The sequence below is a fragment of the Colletes latitarsis genome, chromosome 2 (assembly GCF_051014445.1).
Source record: "Colletes latitarsis isolate SP2378_abdomen chromosome 2, iyColLati1, whole genome shotgun sequence".
Lineage (NCBI taxonomy): Eukaryota > Metazoa > Arthropoda > Insecta > Hymenoptera > Colletidae > Colletes > Colletes latitarsis.
In genome coordinates this window covers 17,252,923-17,276,914 of record NC_135135.1, presented here as the reverse complement: position 1 = coordinate 17,276,914, position 23,992 = coordinate 17,252,923, and the positions used below count along the sequence as shown (strand labels likewise).

The following is a 23,992-nucleotide window of genomic DNA, read 5'->3' as shown; positions in this document are numbered from 1 at the left end:
AGTAGTGCTATATTTGCCATTCTAAAGTAAGCACGGTATTAAACGCACACGTCATTCGTATGCTTACCCGTGACCACCCACTATCAATGGTATCCCAACGCTATCGCGATTAATCGTGCCAAGTGTTTCGATAAGTTTCCACGCGTAAAAGTAACACGCATAGTATGGTTATGTATCATTTGTATAATAAGAACGTGAAAGTAAAAGGCGGTTGTAATTTTGGCGCGTTAGACGTTATATGAGATCGGCGAAAATATGCGTTTGAGAACCTTGAAAATGTATTAGATCGCTTACCGTTAACGGTACAACGTATGCGAGCATTGCATCCACTCGCGTTTCTCTCGTACGACTGCGTGCATATGCATGCACGGTAATCTGACATTTAAATGGCGCGCGCCGGAAACCGAATCCAGAAATTTTATACGTCGTTCCTCTTTCCGGTCTCCATCTTTCTTTGCATTTCGTATTATTAGAGAAAATTGGAACCAAAGGTAACACTTCGATTTTGGAATACCATTCTCTTAGCAATTTTTTTTACATCGAGGAACATGCAAGTTATTAATAAAAAAAGTATTAAACCAGAGTCGACACTCCTTGTCTACTCTGTGACCACCAACATGGCGAACAAAAAAATTGGTAGACCCAATAATGATGTTAAATGTACAGGAATCCTCGTTTTGACGTTATCTGGACCAGAGAGTTCGTCTCCTTGCTCGTTAAATAACCGTGGTATGCAAAAATGAGAGCGATAAATTAATATCGAAATGTCAAACTTGTGATATAAATAACGTAATCGTTTTGTTGCTCGGTTTGCTCGCTAAACGGGTGTCGTTGTCGACAAGGCGGTGCCGTTATACATTTCTTGGAGCGTGCATGTTTGTCTTTCCTCTTTTTCGTTTCTTTTTGCTCGTGCAATCGTGCGCTGTCTAACACGAGAGTTATCACAACGGCCTACCGGTGATCCGGAGCGGCGTCGTCGGGAGGTTACGGAAACGTGGCGCCAAGATATTTGTTAAATACATAGTCATCGTGCACACCGATATATAATTTTATTTACTGCACGAGCTCTTTCTATTTGCCTAATTTTAATTAAATCGTAGTTTTATGCGACGCGTCGAGACCGTTACTGTAATTCGTTTCTTAACAATGTTACATTCGCGCGACTTAATATCGGAGGAAACGGCACGGCGACAGCTCCCGTAATTTCTGTTAAAAAAAAAAAAAGAAAGAAAAAACAGTTTTACTGCAAACGAACCCCGGAATACGTACATTTGTAGAAACAGTGGCGGAAACGCGAGGTCGTGTTTGTTCACGTTGCGATGGAATTTTCATTCAAGCCTGCAATTAGTATTCTAAACATTCTTAGCGTGGACTTTCAACGCGTGTCTTTGAAATTCCTTTCAGTCTTATCGAATCGCGCCGTCGCAAGGAATAATAAGTTTACCCGTAAAATGTAGAGTCCTGCTGAGAATGCAGACTGCGACGGAACGCGACTAAAAAGCAACACGGGGACGAAACCAGCGTCTGCGCGACGCGTCGTGTTATGAAATTAAGTTTTAATAACGGTTAACCGCGCCTGGGAAACAGGGAAACAATGCAAACTGTAAAACTCTCTGATTTTGATGAAACCTCACGAAAACGTTGATCCGACCGTCTGGAATAAAAGTTCTCCGAAATCGAACTTTTATATCTAGGTGTAAATTGCAAATTCGTTGAAAACAAGCATCGTTAGCGTTTATTCGTAGAAGTTTCGTATTATTGTTTAATATAAAAACTCTTGTATCCGTAAGGATTTGTCAGTTGCAGATAAAACATATGCAGTAATCCTTATTTTTTCGAATGAGAAAATAAACACAATGTTTACACTAGGATCGAGAATAATAAATGCTTCTGCAGTATACATAATAACGTATGTGTGATAATTTTCACAAAAATAAAATTTTCTACGAGAAAAAAATGTAAACCCTCATAGAAGGATCGAACCTGCGACCCCGAGATTCGTAGTACAGTACGTTACGCGCACGGCTATTGCACTGTTCGAGATTTTTCTCGATTCTTTACTGATAACCGCGCCTTCTAATTCGACGAAACTTCAAAATTAAATATCTTCATGAACGAAGTCAATTCGCATGAACGCTCGAACACGACTCTAATTAATTTCGGTGTAGATTCGCCAGAAAAAGTTTGCTCGAAATCCGGGCGTTCAAAGTTCGTAAATTTATCGGTGTAAACGATATTTTGTTAAATTGTTACGATTGGTCAACGAGCTACGGGCTGTCCCCAGGCGTCTACGCGGTAAAATCCCGGCATGAAACGCATCTGGTTCGCATAGGCGCGACATCGTACCGAGACATCTCCCGTTTTAATTCCACGCCGACGTACCGTCTGGCACGACGGAATCGACAAGGGAAAAATAAACGCGTAGAACACGGACGAAGCAAAGGCAGGAGTCGCGGTGGCCCGTCGTCGAGGTCCACTTTCGGTATGCAAGAGGAGAACGCGGCACGACACGCGGCTATATTAAACTCGGTCGACAGCCGGTGTGCGTGCGTAAGCTGCTCGTAAGCTTCGCAAGCACCGGGCTGCTGGCTTTCTCGTTTAACTCCGGGTCAATCGCGTTCCCTCCGCTCGCAAACGCTCCCGATTTCTCTCCGCGATGCGAAAATTCCGCGGAACCGAATGCCATACCGCGCCGCCAGCACGCGGGGACCGTAAATCAATGCTACGGAGCGGCGAGGGGGTTGAAATTGCACCGCGTGTCGCGAATTTTTACGATACCGATCCTCGACCGATCAATTTCTCGATCGTTTCCGAAACTTCGACCTCTTCCGTCCTACGCCTTCGACGAAACCGATTCCGTTTATCTCGACGGCTTATCGACGTTTCCAACCCCCCCGACTACCCCAGAGTGCAGTCTTGAAAAATTAACGGAGACACGGTGCCTCGATACTATTTCTATCGTGGATAGTACAATTTTTATAAACATTGGGGACGTTCGAAATATTCGTGGAGAAATTTGGGTAATATTGGGACTCGGTGTATTTGTGGAAAATATTTTATTGTGTACTGTACGTATCGTTTCCATTGGATACTTTTTAAATTAACCCTTAACGATCCAGTTAATATATATATATTTTTTTTTAGAGTAATCAAATAAGGAACATTCGACCCTATGTTGAACTTTTAAGGGTTGATATGAACGATCACTTGAAACCTTTTTGTGGGTTCGTTATTAGCAATACTTTAGCAAATACTGGAGCGAATGAATAGTGAACAATATAGACAGTTGCAGGAATGATATTTAGGTCAGCAATTGGAAAATGTTGAAATACTTCACGGTACCAGTTAGGGGTGAAACATTAACACGTTCGGTTCGGTGGCTCGTCGGTTACTGGTGTCCGACACTCGACTTCCTATTCACGCCACGTCGCGATGTTCACGATGCCTCGAACATACGATGCTTCTTTAGAAACGTTTACCAGAAATAAACTACTGCTTCGACGGTTCTAAGTAACGTCAATGTCACTGGGAATATAATAAAATACCAAGTACTTCGTTTATCTATTAAATATTGTATCGTTTTCACGCAGTGATTTAAATAAATATTCGTGACACAAGAATGCCCTCGAAGGACATGACAATTTCAAGTGACTACTCGAATATTTAGATATTCGAAAGGTACGAATAAATTTCGAATAGTTAAGAACTCGATTAAATATTATTATTCTAATCAGAAATACATAGTTGCATAATGTGATTACTGATGATATATTTGACTTGAATGTACACCTAACTTCGTGATTCGATGCCCTTCCGTGTTCCAATAAGTTAGAAAATAGTTGTCCTCCCTACTACTACCGCCGCGAGCGGAGAAACGATGAAACACAACTACTATATCTGCGCGAGAGATCTATTGCGCATATAGTAGTTGTGTTTCATCGTTTCTCCACTGACGGCGCTACTAGTAGACAGAACAACTATTTTCTGGCCCATTGAACGCGTTGAAACTATAATCATTCATAATAATCGAGTAACACCACGCCCACGGAAATTGCTACAAAGACTCGATTCGTTCCCATACTCTGTCAGAGCAGATATGAGAATAATTTTCTTTTCTAGCGTTCAAAGCAAGTAAAAAAAATATTTTTTAAAAGCTTATCCGTATGTTTTATTCATGGAAAACAAATGCGTTTCGATTAGGCGTATAGTATTGTTACAAATTCCCTCGGTGTTGACGCTACCAAGGTGAAATAACCTCCTAAATATTACACACCCTCATCAACCGATTATCGGATCACGTATATCGATGAACCGTTGCATTGAGCGAAATCGATGATTCTTAGAAGATGATCAATATTCCATATGTACACTCTCGTCCTTAAGTCGCCGGACACTTAGCAAATTCAAAATAAGAACGAACCGACGTCGCGAAATCACGCGAATTATAACGTAAAACTGATGTTCGTTAATCGTTTACGTTATTTCTTTATTATTTAATTCCTGGTAAATTTAATCGATTTACGACAATTCAAAATTGATCTCCATAATATGTAAGGATACTTCCTCTCTAAGAGTCCCTGAAACAGACCAATTTGTGACGAAATACCAATTAATAACAGAAGAATTAATTCAGTTTGCGTTCGTTACCGATCCGCCCCTGCTGTGTCTCTTGCGTGCAACTTTCGGAAGTTCGAAATCCGAGACGCGTCTCGGAAATAACAAGATAGAGGCAACTTTCCTGATCCGCGGGACACTCTATGAAATCTTCCAGCGTCGAACTTCTTTGGTCGGTTTCCAAATCGTCGAACTAGTTCGCGAGAAAAAGGAACACGACTGCCAGGAAAGAATACGAGAGTCCTCAGGAAGCAAAGAACAATCAGACCGGAGTCCCCAGCGAGATGAAATCCCATTCTCCGATTATTTATTATCCTTCGTCGGCCATTCTTCAATATCGTATCACCTGCGAAACGTAGATCGACCTACGTGCATAGAATCTACGGTCAGCGATTTCCGCGGACGATCCAGAACATGGAATTACAAAACAGTTGGAACGTTTCCAGTTTATCGGGCATATGGACCCGAAATTAAGATTAAATGTTTACTGCGATCCAAAATCGTGCACGCCGGATACAACGAACGTTTCGGTTCTCATGGTACAGATTTTCGATTTTCAGACTCCTCGTCGCGTCGGAAGTTTATAATTTCGAGGAACGTTCGACGAAAGAGCGTTCTCGAAATTGCGAATTTAAATTTATTCCGCGCTTCGACAATGAATCATAGCTACTGTCGGAACGCATGCTGCGGATCACGAACGAATTGTTGTTCCTCGCAGTTTTTATTTTATTACTTCGAACGTAACGGCGAGAAGATATATCGTTTACGCGTTTCTCGATGTTTCCGAGTGGCTCGAGTTTAAAAAACTGAAGAAAAATCTATTTTGTTTGAAACGTCAGAATTTGGATTTTTTAATTTCTCGTACTTCTAAAATTTAAATGTATTTCGAATAGTGAATTCCTGGGGAAATTTCTTGGACTAAAGTCCTAGGAGAAGAGGGCGGTGTCTCTTCCGGAACGAAGATTTCTAACGAAGATTTCTAACGGAAACTTCTACGTTAATTAAAGTGGCTAATTCCAAGAAGTATGAGACAGTGTCTAGCACTGGTGACGGTTTACGATCATATTGTTCTGCGAGTAGAACGGTAGACAACGGTACATCGAAATTACAGGACGAACTCGAATTGTATCTAGCAGCTTGTACTCGCTGTAGGCCAACGCGCGAAAGATTTTTAAGTTCGAAAGAACTACTCTGTGATTACAATGCTCGTTGTTTTGCGGAATGGAACATAACTCATTTCGTAAGGTAATGTGAGTTTCTTATCTTGATTCGAGAATGTGGAACACCTAAATGCCTTGCACGTGGGTGTTGAGGGGATTTCTAAAACTATCCAATTTTAGTAATGTATTTTATAATGTATTCTATAGCCTTGTAAAGTTCAACGTTGCAGGAAGTGCTCGAGGAGGAATCCTTAGTTATTTAATTAAACTCTTATTTTTTAGAAACGAGCACACGATTGGCCCTAAAAATTTATTCTACGAGAAAAAGAAAACCATGTTGTTCTCGTTGAGAACAATATAACCGCCAATATAAATAATTCTGTACTTGCTGTGTTATTATATTTTGTAATAAAGTTATCTCGTATCGCTGTACACTGTCTACCGTAAATTAAAAATCTGTTGTTTGCGAAGGAGCCAGAAATCGAAACGATGAAGTAAGAGAATATACATGTACGACTCTCGTGTATCACTGTATTCGTGTATACATATTTATAATCCATGGAGATTATTATTGATCATTTTCTAGGAATCATCGATCACAGCTACTTTTTATCTGTATGTACCTGATAATCGACTTGTGACAAGATGTAATCTACGAAGATGTCACCAGTGTTCGTATATTTAAAATAGTACAAATAATGTGTAGAATTTCTTCCTGAATAATTCTACTGAAATATATTCTCAATTATTTGATAATTTGATTAAAAATCATTTTATCCACGATACACAGAACGATAGTTATTTACACTTTTACTTTCCTTATTTGTACTGATATTGGACTGTTTAAATATTCAAAGTTTTATTCGTAAATATTCGAATGCTCCAGGATATTACAGAGGAATGAAATTCCGTGGGTTCGTGCGAGTAAATGATAAATTTGAATTCAAATAAGCGAAAGGTTCGATCGACACGCATCGATCGGTCTTATCGTTTCGTACGGTTCGGTTGCTCGTATCGCACTGAATTAAATAACGCAACAACGGGCCCGACGATAACATTAATGAAAAATCATAAGACGCTGCGTGCACAACGTTTGAAAATTTACGTCCGTAGTCACACGTGATTGGTCGTCGAGACAACCAGCATTCTAGACGAATAACGTCGCGTATTTGCATTGCCCAAGGTAACCGTCGCTATACCATTGCGTAACAACATCGATTACGCGAAGCACCGAGACCTCGCCACTGTACTTTATTACGATTTTGACCAGCAATCGTTCGTCGATACTCCTAAATACTCGATTAACACGGTATTCAAATTGTGCAATTTCATTCGCCCCCAAGATTCATTTGATAATCTAAAAAAAAAACACTTTAAACATTTAAGAATATCTCTCCTTTTATTTTACTTTTTATTATTTTCGTGAGTAAAACTATTTGATCAAATATAATTAGAATTAAATAAACGCAAAATAAATTTGTAATTTTGTCCGATGATTGATCGTTGCAATTGGGTCGATTATGTACGAAATTGAGAAAGTTAAAGAAGCAAACAGAAAATGTTTATATTCCACCCCGAAGTTGTAAAAACACAAAACCAATCTGTTGTAAAAAGATATGGATTAAATGAGACACTCATAATTGACAGGATGTTATCGTTATGCGTACGAATAAATATTATGTATCCGTTATCGTGTGTATTTTGATACTATTCGAGTTATTTCATTCCTTTTTAGCGTATCGTTCCACCTTGAGCGTAACTTGGAAGATTATGAAATATCGCCGCGTGCCCAATTACGAATACGACGTTCCCTCCCCTAATTACACATTTTAGTTGTCGCTCGAAGATTAATTTTGAAATTTCATTATAGCTTGGAGAATATACAAGTAAAAATAGTTACTTTAAATTGCACATATTGCATTCAAATTATTCGAGAACATTGAACTTCTAGGTCAGTCAAACTATTGACTCATCGTCATCGAAGCATATCACGCGTATGCATAATTAATCTTTTTTGTTAAAAATAAATTAGTATATTTAGTCTATTTAATTACTATATGTTGTCAAAACCACCTAGAAGACAAATTTTTTCTCCAGATGTTCTTTTCAAAGCATCAAAAACTATTTCACGAGTATACTTTGCAACGATAAATTAGTTAGGTTCGAGGATCGTGAGATGAAACACGCGCAACAGAACCGTTTAATTCGAGCTTCGTCGAGCCCCCTTCGCGAGGGAACGAATCGAGAAACGAACGTGCGAGACCATGTTACGGACGATCGAATTGTTTACCGAATCGTCACGGAATCAGACCGAAAAGCGAGACGAAATCGCAATTGTGCATCGATTGTTGGGGAACTCCCGCTTTCGGTCCAACTCGTCGGCTCTGTTGACAGGGAGCAAATATTTTGTTCTTTGCCGCGAAATGATAAACGACTGAGTATCGTTTGCTGCATCGTCTGCTGCAGACGAAAATGACGGCTCTTCCGGCAGATGGAGTCGCGAATAGAAATTGAAACGTTTCCGGGAGCGTCGCGACAAAGTAAAAATCACGCGATACGCACGGTCTAGTAAATAACTAGACTCGACGTAATAACCAGTGAAACAATGTTTTCCTGCTTCCCTTAGGATATATCGTTGCTTTCTTCTTGTCAGTACAGTAGTGTCCGCTTAAATGACCGAGAATCTGTCCGCTTATATGACCACGAGCTATCCCCACCACGTTAGAATTCTTTCGTTCGATTCGAACTTCGGTTTATCTGCATCAATTCTATTTACGTATGACAGAGTGTACTATGGTTAATTAGAATATTCATACTTTTTTTTATTATATTCCTCATTGTGGAGAAACGTAAGTTGTACCGATATTTCGATAGCTCTCGCCGCGTTTACGCAGGAAAATAATTTTATCTCGCGCGAACGTAGATAACTCACTTTTCTTCGCAGTCGTGCCTTCTCTTAAACGTAAACACAGACTAACTGCGTAAATCGAACGATGCAAGTCGTTTGAACAAAGTTTATCTATAGTTGCGCCCTTACAGAATACGTTACGAGAAATTTTCGTATTAAATTATTTTAATTATTTTTCGAGCAACTTCACCAAGCATTCCGAAAGGTTAATAAATGCATTTTCGATTAAACGTTTCGTTCGTAACTTAATGAAATAAATGATTTGTTGTTTCGTATTGTTATCTGTTATTCGTTCCTTGGTTTTGATGAAAATATCTGGTTTCTTAATATGCACGTTTATGTTATAGTAGGTGTGTGGGCTGAAACTATCTCGAATAATATGGATTATAATTGAGTTTATAAAAAACTTTACAAAGGATCGTTGCTTATCGTCGTTTAACCGAAGATCTTGGCGCGACGTTCTTTCGAAAGAGAAATTTCTAACTCCGTATTCCCCAGATCATGCCCGCTCTTATGACTTCCTTTTATTCGCCAGAATCAAAATCGAGCTGAAAGGAAGAATATTTGATGACGTTGGCGTAATTAAAGCGAACGTGCCCAGGGAGCTCAACAGCCTCTCATTAGAAGACTTTCAGCAATGTTTTCAAAAGTGCTTAGAACTTTGGTGCAACTGAATATTATCAGCAAGGGTATACTTTAAAGGAACCTATTAGTGCATAGCTTATACTTGCTAAAAGTTTCGCTTCAAACAAACCTACTTTGTATTTTATTATCGCTTTTGTCTCTCGTCGCGGAGCAGCGGCTTCCGAACATTCTGGGGGGAATTAAAGATGACTCGAAAAGAATGATAAAAGAAAGTGTAATTACAGCAACCCCTTAATTAACCAATCTTCTCAAGTTTCTAAAACTTTTAATGCATCGTTCGATCTTTTGTTGTTTTATGCGTTGAAAACATTCCAAGGCAAGGAGGAATATAATTATACGATATGTATATGTAATATCAGAAAGTATTATGGATCACAATTTGTCTAGTTAGAGTATACTCCAAATGTATGAAAATAACCATTGTTGATACCATAATAAAAACAATGAAAATATGATTAGTGGCATGTTCGTAAGTATATGTTCGCCACTGTATATTTGCAAGTAAATGTCAATAAATCGGGATCAGAAAATACCTATAATTTTTAACCGGAACGGTGATTTAAATTATATACATATGTTTTGATAGTGCATCACTGGCCCCTGTATAATATTCCCCTTACGTTAGCCACTTTCTCACAATCACCTGACCTAAATCCGATTGAGTTCGTACGTTGGGAGTTCGAATAACGAGTACGAAAACATCGCGCAAAATCAAAAGAATATCTCGAGGAGATTTCGAAGGAAATATGAAACACTATATTGCCTTATTTTGCTTATAGAACAATTTTTATCTGCTACTACAACGTCTTCCCTGGGAGCAGCCAAACCCCTATTCTCGCTCGTTTGTTAGTTCAATGACTATTATATTTCGAAAAATCCTACGAGATACTTTTATACGAAAATGCAATTTTTGAAGTACAAATCAGCTCCTTATCCGTATGACATATTTATTGTATACATATCAGAGCATCAAATGCCGCTTGAAATTTTTAAATACAAAGATCGGTTACTGTTACTGTTACATAGACCTTCAAAGCTGACAAAGCTGAATTTTGTCCTTAAAATACATATACCTATGTAATTCTCTTGCCAAGATGCCATAAATCGTATTCTTTAATGCAATGTTAAATTAAATTTTCTCGTTTCGAGTCGAACAATCTTTTTGTTTAACATTTACTTTCATTGCAATGAAATTTAAATAGTTATCGAACGAATGAAACACATGTTATTACTTTTTGATATATCTCCGTTCAAGATCTTGTATGGGAATCGATCGAAAAAATGGCGGGTAAAGTCGTCGAAATTGGCACGACACGCGTTGGTAGGACGGTAGAAAAGTAAGATGGACCTGGAAGGTTGGTCGCGACCAGATAATCTCGAAGTCGTAACGGGGGAGCGAGTTATCCGAAAGGGATTATGGGTATTCGCGATACCTTCTGGTAACCTGTCGAGCTATTACGCTATTACGACCTGGGGGCCATTAATGGGGCCCATGCTGTGCACGAAGGAATCACGTTACGCACGCATGCGTGCCAGCTGAAAAGTCCCTCGTGTGCACGCGCCTCGTCCGCTCAGAAACGCTCGTCCATGCGCCGCGCGCGCGTTTTATTGCACACGAGGCGGTCGTTCCGCGCGGGGGAAGAAACGGTTATACGAAATACAATACTTTCGTACGTGACATTCGAGCAAGCTGCTGCATTTCCAGCGGGCCGTGATACGCCTCCGTTCCTACGCTCGAACGCACGAAACTTTTCAATCGGTTCGCGACGACGAAGCTGACGCGTGCTTTCTTTCTCCTTTTTCTCGCGCGGAGACGACGACGCTCCTGCACCACCGCGATTCGATTTATTGCCCGTTCGATCGCGTCGACCTATCGATAGCGTACCTGTTCGACGGTTATTCGCTTATCGAACATTCTCTGCGATCGCGCGACGCTCAAGGGGGCAGTATCGCCTAGACGTTGCAAAATTTAACCATCTTTGTTAATATTTTTAGAGTAAACGTTACACCCAACGCTACCATTCATTCCTTTGGGAATACAAAATAAATTTTTTAATCATTTTTATTTACTTTTCATGTTGTTATCACGCGTGCTTAAACACTTCGTTTCGCTTCGCGCGTAAGACATTTACTATGCAATTGATAATTACTTGTTTAGACAATTACTAACTGACACAACGAAATGTACTATTTTTAATATACAATCAGTTACTTTCGATCGTCTCCAAAAAATGTTCAATTATCAAGAGACGATCCTGATTTATAACTTAAAAAAAATCCCTTCGAAGTCGTTCAAAAGGTTATTCTATGGTTATCGACATTCTTTTCATATTAACACCTGTTCGTTATAATGAGATGTTGCAATCGACACCAAGGCAAGTTCAACGATCTGTAACATGACCTTCTTTCGATACCGATTACATTATAATTTTAAACATTTCATTTATTTCGTTTAATAAACGCTTTTATCCCGATTGCGTTTTATTTAAGAAAAATTACTCGAATACGTTATGGAATACGGATTTTCGTGACTCTATAATTGTGTACGCGTTACGTATTCGCAATGTAGAGTGTAAATTCTCGTTTTTCTGCAGGGGAATGCTACCAAAAAGTTTGGAAATCGCTGCTTTAAGGAATGCAGTCTGCGTCGCGGCTCATTCCACTGACCCGGCTAGATTTCGCCTTCCGGAGAGAGGAAATTGAGGAAACGATAGGCGCGAGATAAGAGCGCAGCTTCGAACAGTGTGCTCCGCGTAAGTATTACTTCGTTCCACAGCCGAGATTACACGAATAATTTATTATTCGAACGCGGCGTTGATATACACTTACGGGCAAGAGTTAAGAAACTTCAGACTTACACAAGTTACCATAAATAATAACCCAACAAATGGAAAAGAGCACGATAGACTGTATTATAGTACGTTATAATTGTTACAACATTGCTCTAAACAATAGAATATACTGGGACATAGTATAACTTCATTAAAACGTTACAAAAGCTATCTTGGATCCACGTTTTATCATCATGCAAAATCTAAGTTAAAAAATCTGAAACTATTTAAATCGAGTAAAAATTATACACATTCTTTGAAACAGTTTAAAATTAAATTAGTAAAATAAAGATTTAATTCCACTTTAGATAATCTGTGAGAAAATGGAGTTAGAGAAACACTTCCATGCTACGTCTATGGGATTACATAAAACGACTGTTGGGTTCACGGTTGCTCGCTAATAAAAATGAATTATTTCAACAAATCACGAAGCTATGGTTTCAAGGGCTAATGGATAAGTGTACGAAGTTAGTCGATCCAATGCCACATAGAGACCAAGCTATTATTAAAACGAAGGATTTATCGATACCATACGGACGTAATAAGAATAGCGTAATAAGAAAACAATTTTCACTTTAATTTCTGACCTTTAACGAAAAAAACAAAGTGGAAACGTAATACGTATGAAAGAGTATAAATAATATCTTGAAGTTTTACCGGTTAATTAATACCAATTTTAAAAATGTTACATTCACTTTGTCTCGTGTACTCGAAGCCATCCTTGTAATACACCGTGCCTCGAAGATTTTTAATCGATAATTACATTTTTAATGTTGCTAATAATACCTCCCCAAGACAAGATACGTTGCTAATTACACGGTACTCTCACCACTTTCCAACTTCAGGACTAGTTCCTTTACTTTTACAGCAATTAGCACACGTTTTCAGATACCCATTATTAATGTGCGAACGCGCACACTGTGCAAGTTTCATATTACGTTGATCAGATTCTTTCTGGTCGTCGTGGAATACTGTGTTAACAAGGAGAGAAAAAAAATGAAACGTCCGCGGCGCGGTGAAAAATTCAGGCTCGCGTTTATGAATAAAATAATAATCGGCGTAGCCTTAACGAGAAAATGCGACGATTTACGTTCCGTCTAAATTCGGGTCATTAATTACGTAGATATACGAAGCACAGCGATAAGTAAAATTAGGCTAAACTCGTTATTCGAAATTAATATATGTGACAAATGGCACCGTTTCCAGGCATTCGAACAAGGTGATTATTTGAAAAAGAAAAATCCATATGGAATATTAATTCTCGCGAATTCTTAGTATCTCGATCATAGCTTACAAATTAGGTCAACCTTCAAGTACGACGTTTCAGCAGCAAAAAATTATCGAACACGATACCTGTTAGTAAAAAAAACAATAAACACGATGCACACATGACGCAAAAACCCGGAGTAGACTATGATTTTAACGTCATTAGTCTAAACAGTTGATTCCGAACTCTCTCCCACGTGTTTCTTAACGGAATTATAGTTCTCGAGTTCGTGAAGTTCCATCGTGCTCTTTTTAACGATCGACCGATGATTTAATAATAATTATTATACACACGGCTTCGTATAACGATATTCGAACACTGGAATACCTATTTCGTTACTTTCGAATATTTATAAAATACTCCGATATTTAGGGGTGGAGGTATTTGACAATTTTTTTACAAGATAAGGGTTTAATGAAACTTTTCATCAGTTTCCACACATATTCATTAACATTTCAAGATACGAATATTCTTTTTTCGTTACGTTTTATGGACTTTGGATGAAATAATAAATGTTATTCCTTATGTTGACCTTTGATCTAGAATAAAAATGTTTTGTTCATAATAGTGGTACACGTCCTATGAACTAACAGCCTTCATAATAATAATTATTTAAACTATGTTGTATAATTATATTAGAAGTTTGTTGCAAGAATCATTTTTTGTGTTCAGAGCCGTGCATCTTCGACAATTTTGCATTTTTTAAGGAGGAACAAAATGTCGTTCGATTTTTTATTCTAGATCAAAGGTAGTAGATTCAATAGTTTAAGAAAATTGCCTGATTTCTTGTTTCACAACTTGTTTCTCATAAATTTTTGGAGGCCTCACACGCTGGTTCCTATCAAGGCTGTAATAATTAACATTTGCATACGAAATTTTTACAAGAAACAGTTCAAGAAACATACTTTCCAAAACATAAAACATTATTCCAAAAAAGTTTCATAATTACACCCAAAAAATTCTTGAAAATTGCCTTTATTTTCAGCCGTCATAGTGATTTCCCCCCCTCAAATAAGTCCTATTCCACGCTCGTTTATCACGAACGATACCGCCGGCGTACGTAGAAAACGCGACAGTCGAGCGAAACTCCCGGTGGAACTTTCACCCGTCAGAAATCGGTTTTAACGCGGTCAGACGGGAAACAATAATTCGTGACGAAAAAACGAAAATAAAAAAAACCAAACGAAGAACGAGAGAAGAGAGAGAGACAGTTGGTGGAAAGAACGGGGAAAGGAACGTAAAAATTGTCGACTCACATTGATCGAATATCTTAAGCATCGCTTTCTTCAGCTGCATAATCGTGCGCTGACCGTGGCGAGGCGCCTCGACGAAGTGGAGCAATCACGTACATAACCAATATCGTCGTCGTGTAAGAACCGAGCGTGGCTCGTTTCGCGCGAAACACGTCGTTTCGGGAACAGTTCATCCTCCGGGACGCGAAAACGGTGTCCTTCAAGGACCGATCGCGCGTCTCGCGGGACACTCGGTCGGCCGACAGGCCGCGATTCCACGCCGCGACCGCGTCATCCTCGTTCCTCGTTCTGTCGTTTCCTCTTCCCTCCGTTTCCTCCGTCCTCCTCCCCCTCCCGTTTGTCGTCCGTCGAGCCAACGGTCGCCGGGAGTCCGGGTACCCGGGGGTCTGCTGCGGTTGGCCTGGAGCGCCGATTCGCCTCGCAGGGAAACGTCGACGTCGCGTCTCTCGAGGAAGCGGTCGTTCTCGTCACTTCCGGCCTGCTGTGGAATTCGTACGACGAACGAGCTCGTTTCCTACGGTCGCTCCCACGTACGCGGTCGGATTTCTCGACGCAAATTCGCTACGACACCCACGTGGCCGCGGCGACGAGCAAACCGTTCGCGACGGAGACTTCAACGGAGACCCGACGGAAACCGACGTCCCCGCTGATCCATCCGATAACTGCGCGCCTCGACGCGCGTCACTCGTTCATCGCGGCGACGATCGTTAGTCGTAGAGAATGTTCAACGACCGATCGAACCGTTCTATCGTAGACGTGGCACTAATTATCAACACCTCACAGAATCCACTGTCTCCTCGACGATCGCTCGTACACGCTACTTGGCCGCGTTCGTAAAATCGTTTCGTAGAAGAAGCATCGACCGTGCTCGAACAGCTGACTTCGAAACCGTACCGCGCTACTCCGTTTCCGGTCGAATTATCATCCGACAAAGGGTACGAACGGGAAGCTCTGATTTACGGAGCATCCCCTCCGCCCGGCGTAGAGGCTTTTTTTCCATGCGAAAGAGAAAAGAGCCGTGTCTTCTTTCGACAGTTCGATTTCGTGGACCCGGTCGATCGATGTCACCCGACATCCGGCACGATTTCACGAAACGTGCATTCCCGGTTGCGCGCGCGCGCCTCTTGTTTACCTTCTCTTCTGTGTCACCAGACTTCGATCCGAGATCGAACGGGCATCGATCAACGTCGAGAGATCGCGCGAGGCTCGACGATACCGTAGCGTGTGCGCTATGGCGGAACCCGCGTCGCGAATATCTGTCGGAGCATCTTTTATCGCGGCGAGATCCCGACGGTTTGCTCGACGCCGCGTAGTAAACAGTTCGCCGATATTCGGTGTGGACGCGGTCGCGTGCAAGGCGATCCGATCTTAACGAAGTCCTCGCGCCCGGTTCGTAGTTTCGCGCCAGCAACGAACCACGGTGCCGTGCTCGAACGAAAAAGCTGACCGTTACGACGGAAGCGACACTTTTTTCACAACGGTCGCGTATGAATAATGCACGCGGCGCACAAATCACGCGCGAAACGTCTCCCGCGCGAGTTTAACCGCGACTGCCGAGTCGAGTCGAGTTACTCTCTTGCGGGCTCGAACCGAGCGAGGTTGCTGAAGGGGGGAGCTGAGCAGGGGGGAGGGGAGTACGAGACAGTCAGAGAGAGAGAGGGAGATAACAGACGGAAACAGCTGCGGCTAGGCAGAAAGAGTGCAAGATCGAGAGAGGGAAGATTTCACAGTCGACGAGGAGGAAGAAAGATTTTAGAAACCGCGAGTTGAAACGAGAGGGGAACGTTACGAATCGGAGAAAGAGAGAACAAACAGAAGATTTGGAGACAAAGGCGGACGCAACAAAGAACGCGAAATGGCAGGTACCGGTAGTCTCGGGCAACGAGAAATTTTCAACCTTTCTTTTTTTTTTTTCCTTGTAAAATGCGTATTTATTTATCTGCTAATAAGGAACGTTACTCGAGCGTTGTACTCCGATTTTGATGAAACTTGGTATAACTAGCATACATTCGTATTTAGGGGGAGCGGATTAGATGTGTGCAAATTAATGCACAGAGTCTGTCGATTAATTCGATTAATTGTCAGTTAAGAGAAATCTGATGAAAAATATTTGCAAAGAAACCATTTAAGCAAACACAGTAGAGCCACCTTATGATTTTTCGATATTTTCATTTACACCATCTTATTGTCCACGAAGAACCATACGTTTCTTATTTTGAATATTTTGTTCTACCTGCATTGGCCTCTGAGATACTTAAGGAAATACGTTTGGAGGGTGGAAAACACCCCCTACACACGAATGTCTGAAAAGAAATACGTGTTTAATATTTTTTCATGTTCTGCCGTTATACCAAGTTTCATCTAACTTGGAGTATAACGCTTGCACGATGTTCCTTGTAAGGAGACTCTCGGTATACGAAAGAGCTCCATTTAAAGACATTGTTATTGGCTTTGGTTCGTTGCGTGCATCTCCCATTTTTGAGCTTGCAAAATATATCGCCTACTTAATATTACGTCCATATATCGAATGTATCGGACGAAGCAACTCTCGAGAAAATGTTTTTCTAACGAGAACGTTTGGATATGTGTATAATTACGCGATAAAAAGTGTACCGATTAGAAGCGTGTACGAGCTTCCGGATACCGTGTCGCGGTAGAAAGCTGAAAATCAGGCTACCGACGAAATGGCAAAGTGTATTGGCGTCCCGAAGGCGAAAGAGAATGATGGTTCGAAGACGGGTGGTCAGATAAAAATTCTTATCTGTTTCGTTGGCCGTCGAGTATGTGCTTACATCGGCTTTCGTCTGATAACCACGCGGTCATTCGTCCATTTACGTAAGTATACGCGAGAGACGATGTTGGTGGTAGAAACGAGACCGATACGAGCAGACTATACTCTGTTCTCTTTCCACGAAAAACGCGCAACGAATGCTCGAATCGTACACCGAACCTCCTCGATAGATGTTCAAGTATCGACGAATGAACACCATTCGAAGTTCGTCTTGCGTTGAAACCTACCGCGTACCTTTTAACAAGAAAATGGTACGAGATAGAAACACTTAACTATATTATTAGTTAGCCATTCTTTTTTAAATTTATATAATTTTTTAGTTTTCTTAGAGTTACAATTCCGTGTAATATTTTACAATTGGAAAGTATAACTGTTCGTAAATTTCATTTTGACGCGTACGATCGAAAGCTTTTTGCCAGAGATTGTGGAAATGCTCGGGAAAATCGAGCGTGACCGTTCGATCGCATCGATTTGGCGCGCCATAGAAAAGTCCATAGAGCCCGTAAATGGACCGTGGACTGTACTTTGAAAAGGCTATTTCATAGGATACGCGCTAATGTCGGCGTCGTTTCCAGCGATATCACAAAACCCCTCATTTCCAAATCTACGCTCGTATTTTCCCATGATGCGTGCTGAATATTCCGATCTTCACGATTCCACGATCTCATAGTTTACAGCGGTTGGCACGCGCGTTGTTTTTCCGCGAATATTTCGTCCAACGTTTACGACTCGCGGTTCACGAAACCGTGTTTCAATGGAAAACGAAAGACGCGTGGCGCGAGATAATCTGCATAACCACGTGATGCCAAGTAATATGCAATTGACGATTACGATGGCGTCCGAGTAATTTAAGAACTTCTCGGTGCAATGTGCATTCGCGTTTGTTCGAGCGACAATAATGTGTTCTCATTGTTAACCCATATTGTTAATTTTATTGCACGATAACCTCACAATTAGACGCGAATTATTTTAATTCGCGACTTAAATATTTTGACGAGTTATCGCCAACGTTGTACGTACACCAAGATTTTATCTTTTCGCTAACGCATTCGATAAACAGTTCGCCAATTCTAACTAAAATTTGCATTACGTGATCGTGATATCAGTACGTTTTATCTAAATGCACGTTCGTAAATACGCTTTCCGCCTTCACCTTCTTTTTTTTCCTTCTTTTTCTTTACATTAATTTGATCTCTCGCGTCGTACATAAATGACTCGTTTCTTTTCACAGTATTTCACTTTTACTATAGAATTTTGAGAACCACGCTGGTCATCATAGTCAATGCACTGTCAATACAATTTACTATATCTTTTTAACCCTTTAACGTTCATGCCCGAGTCTGACTGCTTTGAAAAACGATATTTGTTTAATCTAATGGTTTAAGGGATGATAAAATTTGTTTTCTTTCAAATTATACGTTGGATATAACATTGTAAGTAACAAAAACTGTATTCTTAGAAACAAATCCAATAAAGAAAACTGATCATTCGTAGTTAACCTGAAAAATATGAGCGTTAAGGGGTAAAGAGAATTGTCAAAATGAGTCCAAACACGATCTGTTGGATATTAAAAATTACTTGACTAAGTGACGTCCAAATTGTCAACGCAACGAACGAGGTTTACGAGCAAGAATCGAGCCTGCAACCGTACATTCGTTTCTAGATCGAGTGTTTCGGTTCACCGTAGATTCTCAAGAATAAAGACGATCAATTTGCATCGACAATCGACCTTTCGCCACTTCTTTCCAGCCAGGAAATCCGTAATTGTCGCCCGGAGAAACGTGTGTACGCGTTTCTCTCAAACACAATTAAATTTTACGTTTGTACTTCGTTGCGTAAACGAGCGTGATTTCACTACAGAATCGGAGAAATTTTTATGACTTCGTTAAGCGACGACATCGTCAAACTTCCTTTAACCGTAGTTAAATATTTGACCAGTCGAGCATTCGAATATTAATATTCGCGGAATGCTTGAAACCGTCGAAGCGTTCAACAAGTAAATAAATAACGTCGATCCTAACGAAAATTTCGCCGACAACCCGTTCAATTAGTCGACCACGGATCAATTTCTCGAAATTAGCAAAGATATCGACGCGATTCGTAAATATCAATTTAACGAGTTAATAACGGGTTCTTTTTTCTATTTTTTTTTTTTTCTGCGAGTCTCTTTCCTTTTCCTTCTTCCGCTCGCGCCGCGCGTTTCAAGCAAATTGCGCCGCTCCGCGTGGGCGAGTTAATTGGACGCTTACTTACGCGTGACGAAACAAACACTGCGGACGCGCGGGACCGAGAGTTTTCAATGAATTCTAACCAACAAATCCCGCGCCATCGTGGGCCGAAATAATGTCACCGACGATTAGTCATCCCGTCGAGTGCCCTCGCGACAGAAGTGCCGCGATTCTGGCCTGCGAAATCTTCTGACCTTTCGCGAACGAGCGCGCGCGACAAGAGGAGGAGTCGCTCGCGGATCGCTTACAAGCCAAGTCGATTTTTCTGGGTTAACGAGCGCGTCCCGTGTACGCGTACAAGCGAAATCGAATGTAGCTCGACCGTTTCACGCACCAGAAATAATCCCTAGGCGTACGTTCGAACGATCTCCGGCGACCAGACACGGTTGGACCGGGTCAAACGCCATTTGAGGGTTAGTTGGCCGTGGCTGCTGCACACAACAGCCGCGTCAAATTTGTTTTACACCTTCCTACCACGTCCCTGACCGCTAATACACAATTATTTTACAAAATTTATGAACATTTTAACGCATTAAACCTATTAGGCGATTAGGAACATGCTCATTGATACCGTATGGCGGATGCTTTGCGTTCGTTGCTTAAAAAAATCCAGACAGATATTAAAATTACACTTCTACAAGCTTAGAAACGTGTTATGAAATGTTTCTATATAGAAATTGAAGGATGTTGAAATTCTGGAGTGAAATAACTATTGAGATGGACTTATTTCACTGTTTCAAAAACGGCGGGTTGAGAGACACAGTAGCGTAACTCATATTTTAGCTATTTCGTATAAAATAATGTTACAAAAACACATCTAAAAGTGTCGAAAAGTGTTAAAAAATATCTGTGTATGAAAATAATTGAAGGATGTTTAAATTCTGATGTTTATATTCTCGTATTAAGGATATTTGTGCATCTTCGTGAAGAGTTATGGTTCATTCATAGATGATTCTATTTAACATTAGCCTTAAGCATTTATTCTGAAACACGTGTAGTGGTTTTCTATTTGTTTTCGATGTGCTGACCACTCGACAACTCTCCTCTCTAATTTAAACCCCTAAATATATCAACGTATGAAAAAACAAACGACCAGCTTCGAAAACAACTCAATTCATAACAAACAATATTTTTTTTTCATTCATAGCGATTCACGTTTAATTTATAGCGAACCACTCGCGTCCATCCACTTCCGTATTCGAGCCACAGCCGTAATAAACAGTTTAAACCAATTTTCGAGACTCCATTATTTTTAACCGTGCGTAAGTCACCACAACGCGGCTCTATTATAGTAACATATAATAGAGTAAGTGTATTTGTGCTCATATACAGATACGAAACATTCCAGTGTCGAATTTATAACTCGTTACATCCAACGACACGCTCAACAAGCACGATCGAAGCGATTAGAGAAGTTTTGGAGAAGAAAATTACTATCGGATAATATTTTAACGCGATTAATTAGAATTCACTGGGTCCTGTCGATACTCTCATGCATTCTTAAATTATTATATTTTTATCCGAAAGATTAACAGACAAACGCTTGTTTTTATACGTTGTTCGTCACCGAAATGTCATAAATAAAAAACTAAGTTAATTTAACTTGATTCTTGCAGACGTCTATTTTCTACTATTTCATTCACCGACAAAGACTGGATTCGCTACAAACAAATAATCAACTTTCATAATACTCGCCATCAAGGTACAAAAAGAAATCACCATTCTTCGATCAAGTCACAAACAACAAATCAGTGTAAATGTACGGATAGAGATAATTGGCGATAATGCAATCGAACCTGTTTTTCCTGATAGGAGATTAACAGGTCAAGCTTATGTAAATTTCTTGAGTAATCAATTGCACGAGTTACTGAAAGAAGTTCCATTAGGTGTACGTCACAAGCGGTTTACGCATGACGGTGCATCATTTTATGTTAGCTAATTAACCGAAAACTTCGCAAACGAACAATATTCGAATGTATTAAATAAATTGTATCGAATAAGGGAGACTTTTAGGGCGCGTGAGAACAATTTTAAATATTTTTGTTCGCTAGACGTCGAGTGTTCATTGTATAAAATTAAGTTGTCAACTATGTGGAGCAAGCATGCTAAACACATGTTGGCACAGGAGCCAATTTGCATTTTGCTACCGTGTCGCAGACTGCGAACGTGTAATTATTTTACAACTAAAATTACTATTTTAATTAAAAATCTTCAATTATTTTTACCACGTTGTAGAAATACGATTCTATAAATACAGACGCATTCAAATAAATGAAACGAATAAGATTTTGTTGCATTTCTAACCGTTTTAGAGATACAGCTTTTCCCAGTTGCATGAAACGTCGCGATGAAAGTAATTTAAACTGATAATCATTTTGCAACCGTTGAAAGCAACCGCGTAAAAACGGCACAAAGATTTTGAGAACAATGATTCTGATTAGAAGGTGATCCATTCTGATCGACAGCGGGGGGGTTTACGAGAACGTTGCTGGTGTTCAAAGTATGATTCAACAATAGCTCCAGACAACCTGCAGACACATCGAGGACACGCTAAAGATTAATCAGAGGCGTGTCTCATTTTATACATACGTATGTACGTATCTCCATGTGTTAAACCGTAATCTCGAGTAAGTCAGTCTTTCGTACTAGAGATTTCAAACCCATTCGATTTGTTCCAAAGCTTCGTATCCGGATGCTTAAAAAAGTAACTTCATTTGAAAATGTCTCTCCTGTGCAGTTCGCGAATTGCAACGAAATTAAATTATCAAATAGCCAAATATTTGAGGGTCAATTTCCTGGTAAAGGAAATAGTTAGATCTTCGAAATAAAAAAATATACTCTCCGCGAGCAAAAATTAATTCGATACGTAAACGCGTACGTGCAAATTATTTAGGAGCGTATAAACGACTGGATACATATTTTTCAAAATTCGTTACAAGCGAGCCAGTGAAATACTGTATTCCTTTCCGTGGCAACGTGAGCGTCGTGTCGAGAAAAAATAATAGATGTGCCCCGTCAGCCAAACGTTATCGTCGCTGGTCGCGCGTGTTATGGCAACGAAGACGTTCCCGAAGCATCGACGTCGTACGGATCGAACGGATATCGTGGACAAGAACGAAGTCACCTCGAGAGACACCAAGAAGGTGGATGACGACACCGCGGAGGAACAAGTAGCTCATAAAGAATCGTGATATCGGCCACGCGCGCGACGCTTCTGCGTCTTCTTGGTCGTGCGAGCGCGAGAGATCGACGAAACTGTACGTTCGCGAGCAAAGGATAGAAAATCCGACGAAAAACGACGCTAGAGAAACGAAGAAAGAGAAAGACGACCGATCGGCTATATAGTCTGTCACGTTTTCGCGCGGTAAGCGCACGATGTACGTGCACACACATAACCTGCCAGGTGGTTCCCAGTCGCGTACCAACACGAGTCTGTCGGATTATGCAACTGATGAGTTAGCGTTCGAGGTATCGTGCCCGTGCACCGATCAACAGTCCATTGCTATCTCTGACGCTGCTTTTCATCAACGGAAACACTTGCAATAATATTTCGGATGTTCTCGAACCTTTAAATAAATTTTTTTTTCGTCGTGAACCCCCACGACTTAAATCGAGATTTAAACCCGAGCGTCTTACGTTTGAATCATACGATATAAATAAAGAAAATTATACACGTTTAACGCGTTCAACGCCGCGTCTGGGCGACGGCTATTTCGGGGGTGACTTATGGGTGGGCCTTCTTCGTCACAGTCGAGTAAGATTTTACAAGTAATTTGTAACAATTTTAATGGGATACGTGTGGATATAAAATATACGTACAGAGGTATAATGAGAGATTTTTTAATTTGCTTTCGCTTAAAATGGTTTTGCCTTTGTAATACTATATCTGGTCGTGTCGATGTCAGTTCAGAGGAAAAAAAATTACCCGAAATATTAAAGTTCGAAAAATTGAATTTAACCCCCGCGGGAAATTCGAGCGATTCTCGCTGGCCGATGGACGCGTGAAAAAGTAACATCGAGCGGTTTAGACGAACATTCGATTCGTAACGGAGACTCTAATTACCGAGTGTATTCGAGAAACTGTCGTTTTGCGGATTAAAAACTGAGATATTGATAGATTGACTCCGACCATTTTTCTATGTACGAGTATTGACGACTAACGACTAGCAATATAAAATTGAAAAGAGTTCCGAGTACGCGAAGAATGAGCGGGGAACCGGAATGACGTAATTTATTACATTGTCGCGGATGTCGTCGCTTTTGACGACTGGAATAATGAAAAACGGCTGGACACG

At 40.4% G+C, this 23,992-nt stretch overlaps 1 protein-coding gene across 4 annotated transcripts in view; it reads right to left on the bottom strand.

The window, feature by feature from the left end:
• LOC143346620 (dual 3',5'-cyclic-AMP and -GMP phosphodiesterase 11) overlaps window positions 1-23,992 on the bottom strand; it is an 86,153-nt gene that overhangs the window by 28,606 nt on the left and 33,555 nt on the right. The window contains exon 1 of one of the 4 annotated variants that reach the window (XM_076774879.1): window positions 14,682-16,667. The exons of 2 other annotated variants lie outside the window; for them this stretch is intronic. In XM_076774879.1, coding sequence (XP_076630994.1) covers window positions 14,682-14,721 — 40 coding nt within the window. In that variant the 5' untranslated portion in view covers window positions 14,722-16,667. Of the gene's footprint in view, window positions 1-14,681; window positions 16,668-23,992 lie in introns of those variants that run through there. One more of the 4 variants, XM_076774889.1, reaches the window with a different exon arrangement.